The 20,006-nt window shown below is 46.0% G+C and overlaps 1 protein-coding gene across 3 annotated transcripts in view; it reads right to left on the bottom strand.

Moving 5' to 3' along the window:
* The window catches only part of tpm4a (tropomyosin 4a), a gene marked incomplete at both ends in the record, with an annotated part of 27,359 nt that extends 12,330 nt beyond the window's left edge, over positions 1-15,029 (bottom strand). For 2 of the 3 annotated variants that reach the window (XM_080536461.1, XM_080536462.1), the window contains 2 exons: positions 10,827-10,952; positions 14,916-15,029. In XM_080536461.1, coding sequence (XP_080392587.1) covers positions 10,827-10,952; positions 14,916-15,029 — 240 coding nt within the window. Of the gene's footprint in view, positions 1-5,951; positions 6,364-10,826; positions 10,953-14,915 lie in introns of those variants that run through there. The other variant, XM_080536463.1, reaches the window with a different exon arrangement.
* Between the last annotated feature and the right edge of the window lie 4,977 nt (positions 15,030-20,006).

Raw genomic sequence — 20,006 nt, forward strand, 5'->3', positions numbered from 1 at the left:
GAACTGAACTGAGCTGAGCTGAGCTGAACTGAACTGAACTGAGCTGAGCTGAACTGAACTGAACTGAGCTGAACTGAACTGAGCTGAGCTGAGCTGCGCTGAGCTGAACTGAACTGAGCTGAACTGAACTGAGCTGAACTGAACTGAGCTGAACTGAACTGAACTGAGCTGAACTGAGCTGCGCTGAGCTGAACTGAACTGAACTGAACTGAACTGAACTGAGCTGAACTGAACTGAACTGAACTGAACTGAGCTGAGCTGCGCTGAGCTGAGCTGAACTGAACTGAACTGAGCTGCGCTGAGCTGAACTGAACTGAACTGAACTGAACTGAGCTGAACTGAACTGAACTGAGCTGAACTGAGCTGAACTGAACTGAGCTGAGCTGAACTGAACTGAGCTGAACTGAACTGAGCTGAACTGAACTGAGCTGAACTGAACTGAACTGAACTGAGCTGAACTGAACTGAACTGAACTGAACTGAACTGAACTGAACTGAACTGAGCTGAGCTGAACTGAACTGAACTGAACTGAACTGAACTGAACTGAACTGAACTGGACTGAACTGAACTGAACTGAACTGAACTGAACTGAACTGAACTGAACTGAGCTGAACTGAGCTGAGCTGAACTGAGCTGAGCTGAACTGAACTGAACTGAACTGAACTGAACTGACCTGAACTGAACTGAACTGGACTGAACTGAACTGAACTGAACTGAACTGAACTGAACTGAACTGAACTGAACTGAGCTGAACTGAGCTGAGCTGAACTGAACTGAACTGAACTGAACTGAACTGAACTGAACTGAGCTGAACTGAACTGAACTGAACTGAACTGAACTGAACTGAACTGAACTGAACTGGACTGAACTGAACTGAGCTGAACTGAGCTGAGCTGAGCTGAACTGAACTGAACTGAACTGAACTGAACTGAACTGAGCTGAGCTGAACTGAACTGAACTGAACTGAACTGAACTGAACTGAGTCTTGGTCTTCCGAGGCCGCCGTGGCTAGCTGGCAGCTGATGACACAAGGCCGCCCCACTGACACTAACAACACAACCACAGCATCCTCAATGAGCAGCGCTGGCTAGCTACGTACAATACGCTTGATGTTCGCTAACATCTGGAATTACTCTCTCAATAGCTCCCTTTGTCCCTGTCTCTGTCTCCCTCTGCACACAGCGGTATGACGGTATGTGGTATGATATCTCCCTCTGACCACAACTGACAGCTCTAAGTAAGAAGCAAATACTGTAATATACTCTCCGAGATAGTTTAACCGATAACTAGAGTCCTGCTTATTGGCTGTAATTATGTAAATGGCGAGCTACAAGGCTATAGAGACGAGCGTCGTGTCATAAAGGAGTCATGTCGTTTTTCACTATTATGTTGTTATTCTGACAGATAGAGACATTCCTACATTCCTGTCTCTGTCCATAGTTGAGAGATCATATTCATTCAGCGTTTAGAGAAGTAAGGGCGTCTTAAGTGAATAGAAGTGAGAGAAAGGGAATCTTTGTATCGCTTTTATTTCAGGACAGTGACATAGAGGAGAGTAAGGCCTGCCTCTCTATGGAAGTTGGAAGATGGAAGATGGATGGTGGGTGTTATGAATTGTGAATTGTGCCAGTGAAGTGAACTGGGACACCAAGGTGAACTCATCACATGTCTGTATTCGGTTGTTACAGTAAGTCTGGTCCAAACCAAAAATTCCCCGCACCAGAGTACCAGTGTACTACAGCGGTAGAATGACAGTTCAATCGTTTTTTAGACTGGGATCTATTCATACAACAAGGGACACAGCACTTTCCCGTTTTTCCCATATTGTCAACGTCTTTGAGCCTCGGAAAAGCGCTATACAAATATAATGAATTAATATTATTACTGAGGCATTTCGACGTCACGACTTAAGAACCGAATAGCCTACACTTGACATGCAAAGATATAAGCCTGTCAGGGGTAGATGAAAAAGGGGAGAAAAAGGAAGGCCGTTAAATGAAAGCAGCTCTGTCACACTCAATGCAAATCAAATGGGACTCTGAGTAGACATAGTGGATCATATTTCTGCCACATAGATAGGCCTGTAACTGTCTTCATCAAGCCAACTATAAGGAGGAGGACCATGCAAATTCTTGAACTCTTGAACACCGCCAACAACCCCCCCTCCCCCCCGACACACACACACACGATAAGAGTTGAACTATCAATGTGCAATATTAATGTGCAGTAGGCCCCTCAAACACTGTAAGGGACTACTGCATCTACTGTGTGTGTATGTATGTGTAATGTGTACCCCGCTACTCAAGATGTGGTTTATCTAGTATCTAGGAAGGTCTGTGCTTGTGGAGGTTCCCGGTTGCTAACCAACCTCAAAAGAACTAGTGAGGTACGCATTATAAAGAGGCCATGCAAGACCCCAATTACCGTGGGGTCTTAAACCTTTGCATGTTAACTGATTGGGTCAAGCAAACATTCCACTTGTGAAACTGGGTTTACTGGTCTATATATCATGGTGGGTTGGTGACTGACCGAGACCCCCCTCCTCCAACTTAGGACAATGGACAGGCTTAGACTTGTCCTTCTACAGTGGATGGCAGTGGGATCCCTAATCATAGTGTAAACCCAATGTCCACTCCCTTTCTTTCAAACTGTAGTTCCAAGGCAGTGCTCCGCAGCACCTCGACGGCTGCCAAGATACATCAGTTTATATTTGGAAAGTTACGTGATTCCCGTGGAGAAAGGCCAGCCTAGGAGAGGACCAAAAACACAGCACAGTGTACCAGGAAGTAATTCTTTCCATAGAATGTGGTGCATCATGATGTTATTAAGGGCAGGAAACCACTGGCCCAATTATCACATAGGCAGTAAATACTAGATCTAGGCCTATTTTGCATTCAAAAGAGAATGTACGGCCTACAGATGCCGTGGTCAAACACGCAGATCTATACAAACAGTTCAACTGCTGTAGGCAGTCGAGTGAGTATTCACTCTCTGACCACTTCTTGATACTTTTATTCGACACTTTTAGATACATACTCAGCCACAGTGGCCGACTCGAACACAGCAAGTGTGTTAGTTTAGACCCCCAAACCTAACCAGGATGTGTGTGTGTGTGTGTGTGTGTGGGGGGGGGGGTGTTATATCACCCAGTTCCAGTCCAGGCCTAAAAGAACGAACACTCCCTCTCCCTCTTATCTTCCTGTTGATCTGGGCTGGAGCAGCCGGAGTCACCGGAAGTGCTGTAGTAGAGCCGGGAGCCAACATCCTGCCCCCCCCAGTTCCTCTGGGGCAGAGAGGGAGGTAGGTAGGCCTCACCCCCTCCCCCTCCCCCTCCCCCTCCCCCTTCCCCTAACCACTAATACTGGATCAGAATGGACAGGTCATAATGACAGTTAATCTACGGAATTCCGTCAACACTTTTATCTAAACTGACTGTTTGTGTTTCATCCCTAGTCTAATGGTTAGGGTTAAGACTGGAGAAGGGTAATCTGATCCTAGGTCTGTGGTTTGGTGCAACTTCTCTTCTATACATCCCGCCCGGGGGAGGGCCTGCAGGAAGGGGCTTGGCTGGGAGGGAGAGTGGGGGAGGGAGGGAGGGAGGGAGAGAGGGAGGGAGGGTGAAGTGGGGCCATATCTCTCATTCTTCCCATGGACAAGCATGAGAAATAGATCAGGATCAAAATCTGGCCTTCCAATCTAACCCCAAAGCTCCATCAACCCAAATGTTGTGAGAACTGTCTACGTAAGCTAAATATGCTAGAACATAAAAAGAGCACATCTGTCCCCAAGGCTTTTCACACGATTACAAGATCAAGTAATTACGCCAAAGGTGTCGACAGGAAGTTATGAAACATCTCGGATGAAACAAAACCACTTAGAACTATCCTCGAGCAATTACTTCAGAAAGCCAAAAAGCCCTCCCTGTTATGTGGAGTCAAAAAAGACGAGTCATTACCTTCAAAGACACAGCAAGGTTGCTGTTTCGTCCACCTTGTTCCAATGAAAGGGTTGGTTGTGCCAAGACATCACCCTGGTTTGCCCCAATTACTCACACATGGGCCCATATACACCCTTGAGTTAACCAGCCAGCCACACACACACACACACACACACACACACACACACACACACACACACACACACACACGCACACACACACACACACACGTGCCCACTCAACCACTTCAAGCCTTTTCATCCCTTGAACACAGACTTAATAGCTTGAGCTAAGAGGTGCATTCATGTTCTTATGCTTCCAAACTGAACACTGAACAGATTGAAATTGTGTAAAGACAGACTGACTGACTAGTCTAGTGAGAATAAATGATGGATCTCAACAGCAGTGTTACCCCAGGCCCGCCATGGTTGGTTCTCACAAGCCTGTTTTGGGCAACCGGTAATGGGGTCTGTCGGGGGTGCTTGTCGGCGTGGCACACTAAGCACATACCACGTAACCGTAAAGGTTTGTAGTTCGATTCCGACCCTTCGACATATCTTTCATGTCATCGATCCCTCTTCTCTCTCACCCACCCTTCCTGTCAATCTCTCTACTGGCGCTCTCAATAAAGCAGAAATGCCCTAAAAAAAACATATCTAAAACATATTGGTTGTCTGTCACCAAATCTGCGTTCAATCCGCCTGAGGTTATATCTCTTGATTTAGCTCGAGGGTGGAGTGGCCCCCGGCCCCTAAACACAGATCTAAGGTCAGTTAACCCTCTCCAACTCCTAACCTCATCTAGTATGAGGAAACACACCAAAACTGACCTAAGATCAGCATCTAAAGCTGGGGAAACATCATCCTAGGCTACTCCTTTCTCTTTATTCATGACCATATGTCAGTGAAAGCTGCCTGGCCTGCGTCTGACAGTCCTAGGGGGTGGCGGTGACACACATACCACATCCTGTCCCTTCCTGGTCTCGTCCACTAGAGGAGACTTCCATTGTACCTTCTAATTCTGGGGGGTGAATTCTGTGTAATTTTATAGAAACACAGTCATACCATGATTATATTCCTTGTCCCAAGACCAGATGAGCCAGATAGTGTCTCTGGTACAGGGACGTAGCACCTATCAAGCATCCATTTCACATTTTAGCTGCATGATGGATGACTCTGAAATGAAGGGGAAAACCCTTAGTTACCTGACTCCTTGGATTACCTCACCTCAATTGCCTTCCCATTCCTAAGGCAAGACCTGACAGCTCTCCCTATGAGTATTACCTAATCTAATTCTTTCATCATCAGTCCTCTTATGCAAATCATACAAGTTAGCCCATATGGTAGGTTCCGGAACATTAATATGTCAAGGCTCTGATTGTCTGATTGGATGACAATTCTACTGAATTAAAACACCAAACTCCCACAACTCTAGGTGTGTAACTCCTGGCTGTGGTATTTTCGTTTAGGTTAAATAAAGTGTATTTAACTTTATCTGTATAAACTACTATGACACGTCTTCAAATAATGCCCCATTCACCTAGAAAAGTCAATAGAAAGAGTTCATAGAAAGTGTTTGGGTTTTTTACTACAATGTATAAAAGGTAGATTTGCTGAGACATTTGATGCAAAGTTTGATGCATCCTACCTACATCAACGCACAGGCGCTAGGACCTGGAGGAATCCTCCTTTTTTTTAGGAGAGACCAACGCCTTTTATTGTGGGCTACGTTTCCATCACCACTGTGTAACCGGCAGATCAGAGATGAATTAACGTGGCTTAACGTTAACGTTAATGAATTAACGTGGCTTTTCCAGTATTTTCCAAGTATTTTCAGAATGTAACATCAATCTGACTGGCCAGAGAGAGAAGGCCCAGGTGAGAAGTAAGTGACCAAAGGGAATAAGAGAGAAAAAGCAAAAGAGGGGAGGAAAATGCAAAAGTTCTGTTCTCACTTTCTCCCTTTTGTCTGCTAAATGGCAAAAAATTATTGATTAAAATTAAAATTAAATTACTTTCTCCCGGAGTTCCCGTTCCCCGTCCAGCTCTCTCTGCAGAACCTGGGCTCGGTCCTCCGCGTCGTCGGCTTGCTGCTGCAAACACTGGATCTTTCTCTTCACTGCGTCCAAAGAGTTCAATCCTGCCATTTCTAGAACTGGTTTTGGTATAAAAAAATAACTTAAATGTGTAGAAAAATATGTATAAAAGTCACCTACAGCTTTTGTTTGACTATTCAAAAATAGAATAATAGAAAACACTTATTAATCATGCGTAAAAGCTTGGCTTTTGGAATGGACCGAAATAGTCAAAGTCTCTCAAGTGCAAAAAAGTTCCAAGTGTCCAGCTGTTGCGCAAATGCAAATGTTTCTTTTAGAAGTTCAGCAGAAGCCTCATCAAAGCTTTAAAAATAGCTTTAAAATAAGTATTAAAAGATCTTATTTTTGGAATGTTAGATGTGTGAACGCATTAGCGTGGCACGAGAAAGATAAAGGTTCTGGAATGATGAGGGAAGTTGACGCGCGCTCCTCCAGCCCAGAGGAGTGTGTTGGGATGAGGTCAGGGTTCCAGGGGGGCGGGGCCTGCTCCAAGGGGGGCGGGGCCTGTTCCAGGGGGGCGGGGCCTGTCATCCCAGGCTGCAGAGTGTGTTGGGATGAGGTCAGGGTTCCAGGGGGGGCGGGGCTTGTCTGCGTGACGCGCTTTACCCTGCCAGGGGGGGTGTTATGCGCTTTCAATGAACATTCAATGACAATCCAATGAACCTACTCAACATCAATAAATCAATATACTAGTCAGTATACGATATGACTATGTCAAGGATGGGACATGATGTTCAAAGTGTTGTAGTAGTGTGATATATCCCTCAAACTCTCAAAAGGGCTTCAGACAGCAAAGAAAATACTGCCTTCCCTAACCCAAAATGCATTCACATTTACATGTTTGGCATTTAGCAGGTCTACGCCTTATTCCAAAGTGACTTACAATCAATACATTTGAATACTAAGCAAGTGAATCATCAATCCACCAGTCGTAGCAGGAAGAGTAATCTAGCTCAGGCCCGGGGCCATTTATAGAAGGAAAAACCTTCTTCTAAAACTAGGTTTTTTTAAATGGATTTTAAAAAGTATATTTAGACACTGGAGAAACAGAGGAACAGTACAAGGGGGTCAATAGAACTTTTAGGGGACACAGTAGAGGGGTGTCTTCAAGAGACGCAGTGCTGGGGGGCAGTAGATGTCTCTGCCCTGTCCATCTACACCGAGGTACTACATTTCAATAAAAGCCAATATCATGATAGCTCTTCGTGATAAGAAGATGCACTTTCTTTGACCATGTACAGTATGACTGATTCTGTAATAACACCTGAAATAAGTGAATTAAGCTGGTCTGATCCATATTAAGTTGTAATCTATGAAAGCAGAAACGGTTAACGAATTGGTCAACAACAAGTCAAGATGAACATGATTGTAGCCTAGAGATGCGTGATGTGTGTGTTGAGGTATGAGCCATATTATATTGTGTAAGTTCACTGAATAACTCATCAATATGTGTGTGTCTGTGTGTGTGTGTGTGTGTGTGTGTGTGTGTGTGTGTGTGTGTGTGTGTGTGTGAGAGTGTGTGTGTGTGTGTGTGTGGGTGGGTGGAATTATTACACACAGAGCAATTTCTATGATTCAGAAACCCAATTGGTCAACAACAGTCAAGAAGATGAACATTATTGTAGCCGAGAGATGCGTGTGTGTTGAGGTATGAGCCATATTGTGTAAGTTCACTGAATAACTCATCAATATGTGTGTGTGGGTGGAATTCTTACACACAGAGCGATTTTTATATGATTCATCATCTCTGTCTACAGTAAGGCGACGCCTCTCGCAGACAGCTGCAGTCACCAGAGGTTGATTTAGTAGTGATGTGTCTTCTTGACGTGTCTGACTTGCTGTGCAGATGACAGACTAACACAGCTACACAGGCAGGCAGCTCTCGAACTGGGAGTCTGTCTGTCTGATTTCGCCCACCGGAAAAGCTTCTAGCATTGATTTCATTAGACACAGGAGTGTAGGCCCTTTCTGTTTGCTTTAGCTGCATTCCTGACATTCCAGAGGCGCCGCTCTGTGATTGGCTCCTGCAGGCTCCCTGTGGCTTCTGCTGGCTGCTGCTATTAGCCTATAGGCCTTATCAGTAACAGGCCGAGAGAGAGTAGAACTATAGCCACCAGCCCCCCTATTCAAGACTATCTCCTATCTCTAACGTTAGCGCTGCTAACTCCTAATCTTAGCACGACCCACAGCCGTGGCCTACGATGTTAGCGTTAGCACAGGCGGCACACAACTACGTCTAGCTCTCTCTCTCTTCTCCCTCTCTCTCTCCTCTTCTCTCTCTCTCTCTCTCTCTCCTCTCCTCTCTCCTCTCCTCTCTCTCTCTCCCCCTCTCTCTCTCCCTCTCTCTCTCTCTCTCTTCTCTCCCTCTTCTCCCTCTCTCTCTCTCCCCCCCCTCTCTCTCTCTCTCTCACAGCCTAGGTACTACTACTAGCCCCCCTATTCAAGACTCACTAGGCCCACTCCCTCCTATCTCTAACGTTAGCACTGCTAACTCCTAATCTTAGCATGCCCCACAGCCGTCCCCTACGATGTTAGCGTTAGCACTAGGAAGTCTAGCTATTGTGCTGGCTGACAGTAACCCTCCTCCTCCTCCTCCTCCCCATCTGCTGCTTTCAGGCTGTGTGAATTCAGATGTATAATGAGATGACTGCTGCCGCTAATGAATGACATGTGGCGGAGTATTCAGGGGTATTAAAGGGGTAGCGGAATTCCACAGTCAGTCAGAGCTGCTTTGACAGTGTCAGCCCACTCACTCTTTCTCTCTCTTCTCTCTCTCTCTCTCTCTCTCTCTCTCTCTCCCTCTCTCTCTCTCTCTCTCCCTCTCTCTCTCTCTCTCTCTCACCCCCTCTCTCTCTCTCTTCGCTCTCTCTCTCTCTCTCCCTCTCTCTTTCTCTCCCTCTCTCTCTTTCTTCTCTCTCTTTCTCTCTCTCTCTCTTCTCTCTCTCTCTCTCTCTCCCTCTCTCTCTCTCTCCTCTCTCTCTCTCTTCTCTCTCTCTTCTCTCTCTTCTCTCTCTCTCTTCTCTCTCTCTCTTCTCTCTCTTCTCTCTCTCACCCTCTCTCTTCTCTCCCTCTCTCTCTCTTCTCTCTCTCCTCTCCCTCTCTCTCTGTCTCTCACCCTCTCTCTCTCTCTTCTCTCTCTCTCTTCTCTCTCTCTCCTCGCTCTCCTCTCCCTCTCTCTCTCTCTATCTCTCCTCTCTCTCTCTCTCTCTCTCTCTCTCTCTCTCTCTCTCTCTCTCTCTCTCTCTCTCTCTCAGCCTAGGCCTACTCAGCCACTTCCTCTATTTCCCTTTGCAACACAACACTGGTTTTCCCGGAAACTGGAACAATACAGTGTCCTTGTGGAAGCTGATGGATACACAGCTGAAGTGGGGCCTTCCTTGACAAAGATGCCTTGCTCTCTTATCCATAAAACATAATCCACATTGCCATTTGTATCATAGATTAGTAGGGTTAGTATGTGTTTAAGGAACCGCATTGCTTCTGCAAAGATACAATGTTCACTCTGTCAGCTTTCAGTTCTTTCTACAATAAAGTCACATGTTGGTATTCAGTCTTATCTGGACATCTCATAAGACGTTATTGTTGTGGGAAAATGAAAAATGGGTCTGGGAAGCTAATGTATGATGTCTGATGACAAAAGGATGACATCATTCTAACCACAGGCAAAACAAACTCGTCACTCTGACAAACTACAGCATTCATGCAAAACTTCTCTCATGAAAGTGTCAAAGTTGTTTAACCTGCAAAGAAAGGCTACTATCCTTATTCAATATTGAATCTTACTCTCTCAATATAGAAAAAACTAAATTGCTTTGATCTACATCTACATGACATAGCGACTTCTTTGAAGTGATAAGTAGACCTACTGGCCTGTAAATGCAGATAGACATGTTTCCTAGTATAGTCAGAGCAAACGTCTGATACCCCCCAGCATACCTGTCTCTTAGCGCTGGCGTGATTTGATGGAGAGTGACTGCATGTGCTTAGGGAGATCATGAGCTCATCTTTCAGGACGAGGTGTACAGAGGAATGTTACATATACTCCTCCCGACTAGACAGCTTTCATCAGAGCAGCCACACAGCTGGCACTGCGGCACTCGGTCCTACATACCGAGTCCTGGGGGCGGCTGTGTCTCAGGAGGTTGAGTCGCTGTCTAATGATCGCAAGGTTGGCAGATCAGCGGTTCGAGCCCCGGCTGGCCACATGTCGAAGTCTCCTTGGGCAAGACACTGAACCCCTTAATCGCTCCCAGTGAGCGGGGCCGGCCGGCGCCTTGCATGGCAGCTTGCCGCCATTGGTGTGTGAATGTGTGTGTGAATGGGTGAATGAGAGGCTGTTGTAAAGCGCTTTGGAGCAGCAAAAAAGGCGCTATATAAGTGCAGTCCATTTGCCATTTCCTGTATACTATTCCAGTCCCTCTGTCACTGTTTTGTTCTATATTTAAGGGGGATCAGTGGACGGTCCATTCTGCTCATTTGAACTCTGTGTGGTCAGTTCCGCTCTGTGGCCTTACACAACGCGCACCCAGTCCAAACAGGTAGAGGAACACATCAATAAACACTGATGCAGTTGTGATTGGTTATAACAGTTATAAACGGGGTGTTTACATGACCCCAAATACTCACAAACATTACATTTCGTTAATGTTGGCTTGCTCTTTTGTTTATAGACTAGCCTAAACACATCTCAACACATGACAGGAGCTAGGGGCCTAGGGGTTGGTTGACGGGGGTACAGTATATGGGTGTGGTTGTGTTTAGGGGCCTTCCGGAGTGAGTGCCCCGTCTACTTACGTCTGAGGATGTCTTCTCCGAGTTCTCCAGTTTCTCCTGGGCGTCTTTCAGGGCCTCAGAGTACTTGTCCAACTCGTCCTCCGTCCCCTTCAGCTTCTTCTGCAGAATCAGCAGCTCCTCTTCCAGCTAGAGGACACCAGAGATATGTTAGAATACAACGTAAGGTTTCTGTCTGTCTCTGTCTCCGTCTCTGTCTCTGTCTCTGTCCCTGTCTCTCTGTCTCTGTCTCTGTCTCTGTCTCTGTCTCTGTCCCTGTCTCTGCTAGGACACCAGAGATTGTTAGAATACAATGTAAGGTTTCTGTCTGACTCTGTCTCTGTCTCTGTCTCTGTCTCTGTCTCTGTCTCTGTCTCTGTCTCTGTCTCTGTCCCTGTCTCTGCTAGGACACCAGAGATTGTTAGAATACAATGTAAGGTTTCTGTCTCTGTCTCTGTCTCTGTCTCTGTCTCTGTCTCTGTCTCTGTCTCTGTCTCAGTCTCAGTCTCTGTCTCTGTCTCTGTCTCTGTCTCTGTCCCTGTCTCTGTCTCTGTCTCTGTCTCTGTCTCTGTCTCTGTCTCTGTCTCTCTGTCTCTGTCCCCTGTCCTCTCTCTCGCTCTCTCTCTCTCTCTCTCTCTCTCTCTCTCTCTCTCTCTCTCTCTCTCTCTCTCTCTCTCTCTCTCTTTCTCTCTCTCTCTCTTACTCCCACACACACACACACACACACACACACACACACACACACGCACGCACACTGAGGTAATTGAGGTATAATCCTTGCAGACAGAAAAAGATCAACGCTACATTACCTAAAAAGCCTCTTAAAAAAGGAAGGCTCTTAAAATTCCTTCCCCAGTCCCCTTGATGTCAACACAAGGCTTTCAGTATCCCCTTCCCTGGCTCCTTCATCATGTCACCTCATTGGTTTACAGTATCGTGCGGTCATAATGATAAGGTTCTATCTCCGTTTAGAATCATAAGGTTCTATCTCCGTTTAGGGTAGTTCAGAGATATTGAGCGTCAAAGTTTTTACATTCTATTATGTTTTGTGAGATGGAACCTTTGTATTTTATGAATTACTAACTCAAAAGTGTCAACATAAAAAAAAATAACACCACACAGGCATTAATAAACACCTAATGGATCAGATTATGTAAAAAACTCAATTTTGACAAAAATGGAGATAGAACCTTATAATTCTAACGTCACAGGTATGAACCAGACCTTCAAGTCTATTTTGATAGATTACAGTAATTTAGAAGCCTTCAAAAGTAGTTTAATCTAAGAGTTTATGTTTCCAGTTTGTATGTAAGAAAATATTTGATTTCACTGGGAATGTGCGTGCTTGTGTTTCAGTTTCACGTTCTATATTCCCACATAAAATCTGAAAGAGAAGGCTGAACGTTTTTATTTCTCAAGAGCTTTACAACTTCTTATGACCACCTACGGTACATGGTTGTTTAGTTCTATCTTCCACGAGAGGAGGTCCTGATTTACAGCCAATACCTTACTTTAACACAGCTTTTACATAGGATATGATATATTTGTTAGGAAAATATCAAAGAAAAACCACTATGCGCAAATGATCTCTCATGTTTAATTGTTTATCTGTTTAAGGTGTCTGATTATGGGAAGTCTACAATTTTCATGGTGATACTCTCTTTTGGAGGAGTTTATTATTAGTTTGCGTATGTGTGTGCCAGGGCTATTAACAAGTGCCCTGGCGCGCGCGCGCACACACACACACACACACACACACACACACACACACACACACACACACACACACACACACACACACACACACACACACACACACACACACACACAAACACACACACACACACACACTGTGAGGTTAAGTGTCCCCTAATCAGAGTTGGCCAGTGTGTGCATGGGGTTCTGAAGTGCCCCTGATAATCCCCCAGGATTCCACAGGGCCTATCTCTACCACGTCCCAAAATACCGTCCAGCCGCTATCTCAGGGTGCCAGAGACGGCTTCCACTGTGTCCTGTCCTCTATAGACTACTGGCGATGGAGACCTGTCAGGCAGTGGGATGGACGCCCATACGGACCCCATATTCTCAGTCAGTAGGCCTCAGTAAAGCTCCCCTTCTCTTGTTGCCGTGACGTGTTTCCGGGGCCAACGTTGGCTGAGGCGCTCTCTTCGAAATGCCGCAATAATAATAATAATAATTCATTATTTGTATAGCGCTTTCCTGAGGCTCAAAGACGGTGACAAATATGGGGAAAAACAGGAAAGTGCTGTGTCCCTTGTTGTATGAATAGATCAGAATTTAAAAAAAAACGATTGAACTGTCATTCTACCGCTTTAGTATACTGGTACTATGGTGCGCGGGGAAGTTTTTTATTTGGACCCGGAAATTGCTAAACGTCACGCGTGACGTCAGGCGTAACAACCGAATGGGATGGACGCCTATAAAGACGCCAATACAGATGCCTCTCTCAGATATCACTTTGTCAGTAGACCACAGAGTAGAACCTGCTCCAAGCATACCAGCGATCAGGGGGTCTCCCGCCTCCAGAGACCCCCCTCCACACCTAGGGTGGTCAGGCTCAGTGCCTGGGTCAATCCCCATGGAAGAGTGGATGGTGTAGTGGGGGTCGGGGTGGGATCCACAGGCTTATCCTGATTTGGACTAAAGCCTTTATGGCAACACACCATCAATCGAGACATGTCCCCCATTGCCTCTACAACTGGGCACCTTCTCTCGTGATGTAATTACATTGCAAACGCTATTGTTGTTGTTGCATGTTTTGTTAATAGCCGTTCCACAAATCGCTCGTATATCTCTCCAGAGGCTTTGTGTGTATGTTTTTAGTTGACGCCATTCAAATCCAAAAACCTAGAAGGTTATATTTATACAGATTTATACAGCCAAGTCCTGGACTGAATCCTACTTTCAGTGGAAGCCGTGGAGGTGTTTAAGCCTAAGAGTTTGGCTTTATTTAAGTCTGGGAAAACAATGGTTCAGACGACGGTTTCCTTTTGGTCGTGTGGTGAACTCGGTTGGGTGATATGGGTGTTTGAATTAAAACAACAGCGGAGTTTGAGGGTAGCTTCTGTGTGTTTGCTTCATCCCTGGTCCACCTACTGTTCTGTATTGTACGTGTGTCTCTCTGCCTGGCTGTCTGTCTGTCTGTCTGTCAGTCTGTCTGTCTGTCTGTCTGTCTGACCTCGCTCGCTCCACAGCTTGGTAACGGATCTCTCCACAGAGGTCAGTGACCCTGTGTCTCACACCGCCCCAGACACACTTACAGACACACTCCCACCCCCGCCCCCTATGGCTTAACATCTTTCTGCTCTTCAGTCTGATGTATTATGTTAAATTTGATCTGCAGTGTTTTAGAAGTATATCATTTGACTACGATCGACTCTGTTAGATTCACTCGAGTCGCGTACTTTAATCAGACATATTCACTTGAGATGAATTACACACCGCCAGATGTGTTTACGTCTCTCATCCTCTAAATATGCCCGGTATGGTACCAATATTAACAGTTTCTAACAGCATGGAGAGCGGTAGAACTTAATACTGGATCTGAATTTAGAACATTTAGAACATTCCGCATCGGTTTGACAACGGTAACATTTTCCGATGACAGAATGTGCCCCCCTTACACCGTCCGTACCTGGAAGACATCTATCTGAACCTACAGATACCTCTGTGTCTCTGTCCCCCCCTCAGACACTACGACAGAATAGACCTATCATCTTCATATCTTTCTCTTTTTCTCTCTATTTCTCGCTGTCTCTCTGTCCCTCTGTCCCTCTGTCCCTCTGTCTCTCTGTCTCTCTGTCTCTCTGTCTCTCTGTCTCTCTGTCTCTCTCTGTCTCTCTGTCTCTCTGTCTCTCAGTCCCTCTCTGTCCCTCTGTCCCTCTGTCCCTCTGTCCCTCTGTCTCTCTGTCCCTCTGTCTCTCTGTCTCTCTGTCTCTCTCTGTCCCTCTGTCCCTCTGTCCCTCTGTCTCTCTGTCCCTCTGTCTCTCTGTCCCTCTGTCTCTCTGTCCCTCTGTCTCTCTGTCTCTCTGTCTCTCTGTCTCTCAGTCCCTCTCTGTCCCTCTGTCTCTCCGTCCCTCCGGACCGACTCACCTCTTTGCATTTGTCCTCCGCCACCTTCTTGTCCGTCTCGGCCTGCTCGGCGCGGTCGATGGCGTTCTCCTTGTCCAGCTTCAGCATCTGCATCTTCTTCTTGATGGCCTCCATGGCGGTCCTCCTTAGGGGTTACTGGTACGCTCGCTGAGATGAGAAATGTAGCAGAGAAAGAAGTTGAGGTGTTGTGACCCTTTTTAGTCTGAGCTGCAGAGAGACGCTGTGCGAAGCCGGAGCAGCTAGCTACCTCTGCTGGAACCTGAGTCCACTCCAAGTCTGAGGGAGGATAGGGAGGTAGAGGAAGGGGGAGAGTAGAGAGGGAGGGAGAGCGAAAGAGAGAGAGAGGGAAAGAGAGAGAGCGAGAGAGAGAGAGAGCAAGCGTCTGCAGAACAGGGGGATGCAGACTTGAGTCCAGGGCTTCCGTCTATGCTTCAAACTCCGACAGAACCTGCTGCCTGTAGTCTCCTATGATCCCCATCCCATCCTCCCCTTCTCACACCCCTCCCCCCCATCTCTCTCCCTCACTCCCTCCACCTCCATCCACTCACCACTCTGCCCCCACCACCTAGACAGCGCACCCCCCACCCCCCCCACCCCAGCACCACTCCACCCAATCAAACCACTCAGGACAAGGCCTTTCTGGAATGGCCTGGACCGCTCCGCTCTCTCTCTCCCAGTCCTCGGCTAATCTCCTTATTTGGGTTGATGTGTTCTCACACCAAAAAAAGAGAAAAAAGTACAGGGCTGAGAAACAGAGGGCCTGTTTCCAGATTTAACCCTGCCTCTCTGGATAACAGCGTTGACACCTTGCTTAACCTCAACACACTTCTCCTGCTCAAGTAGTAGTGTTGGGGTTTTATATTAGTGTGTGTGTGTGTGTGTGAGAGAGAGAGAGAGAGAGAGAGAGAGAGAGAGAGAGACAGAGAGAGAGAGAGAGAGAGAGAGAGAGAGACAGAGAGACAGAGAGACAAAGAGAGAGAGAGACAAAGGGAGAGAGAGAGAGAGACACACACAGAGAGAGAGAGAGTGAGAGAGAGAGTAGAGAGAGAGAGAGAAAGAGAGAGAGAGAGACAGAGAGAGAGAGAAAGAGACAGAGAGAGAGAGACAGAGAGAGAGAGAGAGAGAGAGAGACAGAGAGAGAGAGAGACAAAGAGAGAGAGAGACAAAGAGAGAGAGAGAGAGAGAGTAGAGAAAGAGAGAGAGGGAGAGACAGAGAGAGAGAGAGACAGAGAGAGACAGAGAGAGAGAGAAAGAGAGAGACAGAGAGAGAGAGAGAGAGAGAGAGAGAGAGAGAGAGAGAGTAGTAAAAGCCAGTGAGACATTAGAGGCTACTATTGCTGGTCCTGGAGGAATAGTTGATAGCTTTCTCTCACCAAGCTGAGAATAGGGTTGATGCCAGGAGGGAGGTTTGGGTAAAGAGACCAAATGACTTGTTGAAGGATGAAACTGTGGAGAATGACTGTTATGTATGTACAGTATGCAAATGAAAATGATTAAGGATTAACATAACTGTCCAAACCTTTCTTTCAACAACTGACTCATCCAAGTGCTCTCTGTTATATAAAGAGGTTAATAGAGTTGGTCAGTGAGTTCATGACGTTAGAATTATAAGGTTCTATCTCAATTTTTGTCAAATTTGAGTTGTTTACATAATCTGATCCATTAGGTGTTTATTAATGCCTGTGTGGTGTTGTTTTTAAAATGTTGACATTTTTTAGTTAGTAATTAATAAAATACAAAGGTTCCATCTCACAAAACATAGAATGTAAAAACGTTGATGCTCAATATCTCTGAACTGCCCTAAACGGAGATAGAACCTTATCATTCTAAGCTCACGAGTTGCTTTTAACATGCAACTTCCCTTCAGCAAAATAGAGTCTTCCAGTCGACCAATACTCACCTCAAAGACTCTAGTACACCTCCCTTTGCTCGGATTTCTGAAAAGCTGATATTTGACTTTGATGAGTGAGAGTTGAAATTGGACTGAGAAACTTTGTTTGTGTGAACAATGGGTGGACTGTCGAGGTGTAGAGGGGGTCCGCTCATGTGGAGGGGGGGGGGGGGGGGGGGGGGACCCAGACTAGGTATGCAGAAAGATGTGCAGGACCGGGGGGGTCTGTCCCCCCCCACCTGGACCCCCGGCCAACAGTCTGTCTGTTCACGGCTTATTAGATAGCAGCTGCGCTACATCCATCTAAAAATAAAGACCATTGGTGAAGCATAAAAACAACAGTCTGCACAATGCATTACAGTGGGATTTGAGGTGAAAACAATATATATCTTTAATGTTTATACTGTCAGACCTTATTGAAGTACTTTCTAATAATAATAAAATGTTATGTTGGAAGACTGCTTCTCGTTTCAAGTACTTGGGTTTTATACACTATAACGTCAATAACCCTCATAAATAATATTAATAATAATAATAATAACTTTATTTGTATAGCGCTTTTCCTGCAAACGTTGCAGCTCAAAGTGCTCCAATCATTATATAATCTTAATTTAATTATTTAGTAATTTAAAGGCAATATTATTATAAACTTATTAAGAAATACGTTTGTTGATTGACTCTGCGTATAACGCATACCAATTTCAAATCAGGAGAAACATGATCTGATTCATACTACTAGTGATGTTTTCTGGGGATGTTATGGGGACTGTGTGTATGTGTGTGTGTGTGTGTGTGTGTGTGTGTGTGTGTGTGTGTGTGTTCTTCCATGCATGTGTGTCTGTGTGTATGTTATGGGGATTAACTCATTGGCAAACGTGGCATACTGCCTGCACCACCCCCCCCCCCAACCTGGCAACGCACCCTGACGCATCAGCTGGTGCTTTACAGACGCAGATCAGCTGGCGTTTATGAGGTGACACAGAGATGCCAATCTGCCACAGACCCGTCCGACACATACCTCACCGCCCGCGGTGCCAAGGGACTGGGACGATGTGTGAAATGTCACACTATGTATCCACCAGCGACTCCTGCCCCGCCAGTCAACCCCAAGCCTTCAATCACAGCTTAGTCGCTTCTCATAGGAGAGGTTCCAGGGGGTCCAGTTAAGATGATGGGACTGACAGGTAGCATCATCACCGTTTGACATCTGGTCTGGCGAAGCCCATGTGATGATAAAGGCTCATATGCAGTGGCGGACTCAGGCTGTTTGAAGGGCAGGGGGGGCGAAAAGGAAAAAAGGGCATCTACTGCACAACATGGGACCCCATCAGTGCACATGGTCAAGTTTAGACCATTGGAAGGGCAGCCAATAGGGCACATCCTCTAATTTTGCCACTCAAAAGGGCACTTTAGTGCGACGTTTTTCAACTGTGGGGGCACATGGTCAAGTGTAGACCATTGGAGGGGCACCAGTAGGGCACGTCCTCTCATTTTTGCCACTCAGAAGGGCACTTAAGAGAGATGTTTTTCAACGGTGGGGGCAGTCGCCCCCCCTGCCCCCCCACATGAGTCCGCCAGTGCTCATATGATAATGCAGTTTGATGTGGAACATGGCTGTTGTATTGTTAAATGTAAGAACTGTAAGCCATTGTTATTAGAGGAATCCGCTAAGCAAACAAGTGCTTTTGTTCAGACGGCGCTATCATAACAAGACTTATCCATTAAGGAATGAGGAGGAGGATGTCCAAATCCATAAGGGATCCAGGATTAATACGAGTGTATGATTACTAATTGTGGAACTGTTTTAAACAGTTTAAGCACGGCAGTCATGCTGCCCGATCGCGTCTCTTCACAACACTGGCTCCCCGCTGGTGGAATGAGCTTCCCACGGCTGTCAGAACTGCAGAGTCACTAGCCATCTTCCGTCATAGACTGAAGACCTCCATCTCTTCAGGTTACACCTTAACTGCTCCTCCTGAGACATCTACTGCCCCCCAGCACTGCGTCTCCTGAAGACACCCGCTTTTCCCCTCTACTGTGTCCCCTAAAAAACTTCTATTGACCCCCTTGTACTGTTTCTCTGTTTCTCCAGTGTCTATATAAAATTAAAAAAAACTAGGTTTAGAAGAAAGTTTTTCCTTCTATCAATGGCCCCGGGCCTGAGCTGGATGACTCTTCCTGCTACGACTGGTGGATTGATGATTCACTTGCTTAGTCGAATGTATTGATTGTAAGTCGCTTTGGAATAAGGCGTCTGCTAAATCCCAAAAATGTAAATGTAAATGTAAATGTAAACATATTTTGATTCTGGTATCTCCATTAGACAAGGAGGCTCTGGCTGTCTGTCCCTTCTGTTTTTGTCTTCATGGATGCTGATGGAATTTCCCAAACACTAAACCACTGATGTACAGTAAATGTCAGGCTCACCCAGCAGGATCACATTTCATACTGAAGCCAGTCCATGTGTTACAACTTTATCTTCCGCCCCGCCACTGACATGTCACTGTCTGTCTCCCACACTATAAAGTAGAAACGGGCTCAGATTCCTACAGGCAACAAGATGAGCTCTGAAGATGGATGGATCTGGGGTGAGTTTACCCTCTTGGCATCTTCACATAAAAGACAAAGAGGACATATGTATACAAAATGGACTGCACTTATATAGCGCCTTTTTTGCTGCTCCAAAGCGCTTTACAACGGCCTCTCATTCACCCATTCACACACCAATGGCGGGAAGCTGCCATGCAAGGCGCTGGCCCCGCTCACTGGGAGCAATTTTGGCATTCAGTGTCTTGCCCAAGGACACTTCGACATGTGGTCAGCCGGGTCTCGAACCGCCGATCTGCCAACCTTGCGATCATTAGACGGCGACTCTACCTCCTGCGCCACAGCCGCCACAGCCGCCCCATACAGTACAAACTGACACAAGAGTAGAGTTCATATCCTTGCCCACAGTTCCAAGTCTACATTCAGTTACAGTTTTAGAAGGGGAGCCACAGAAATGCTTCAAAGGGCTTAGAGACCAATATGGAATATATTTCTGACCTATTTTTCATAACTTATATAAGTGTTTGGTTTGATTTACTAACCATGAATTACACTGGACTGCAGTCGTGTGTGGGAGAGTGTATGTGAAGGATCAGAAAAGAGGAATTTGTGGTGTAACAACTCTGCTCTAACTCTCTTAACAACTCAATGCT

This window comes from Nansenia antarctica (assembly GCF_963989245.1).
Source record: "Nansenia antarctica genome assembly, chromosome: 7".
Lineage (NCBI taxonomy): Eukaryota > Metazoa > Chordata > Actinopteri > Argentiniformes > Microstomatidae > Nansenia > Nansenia antarctica.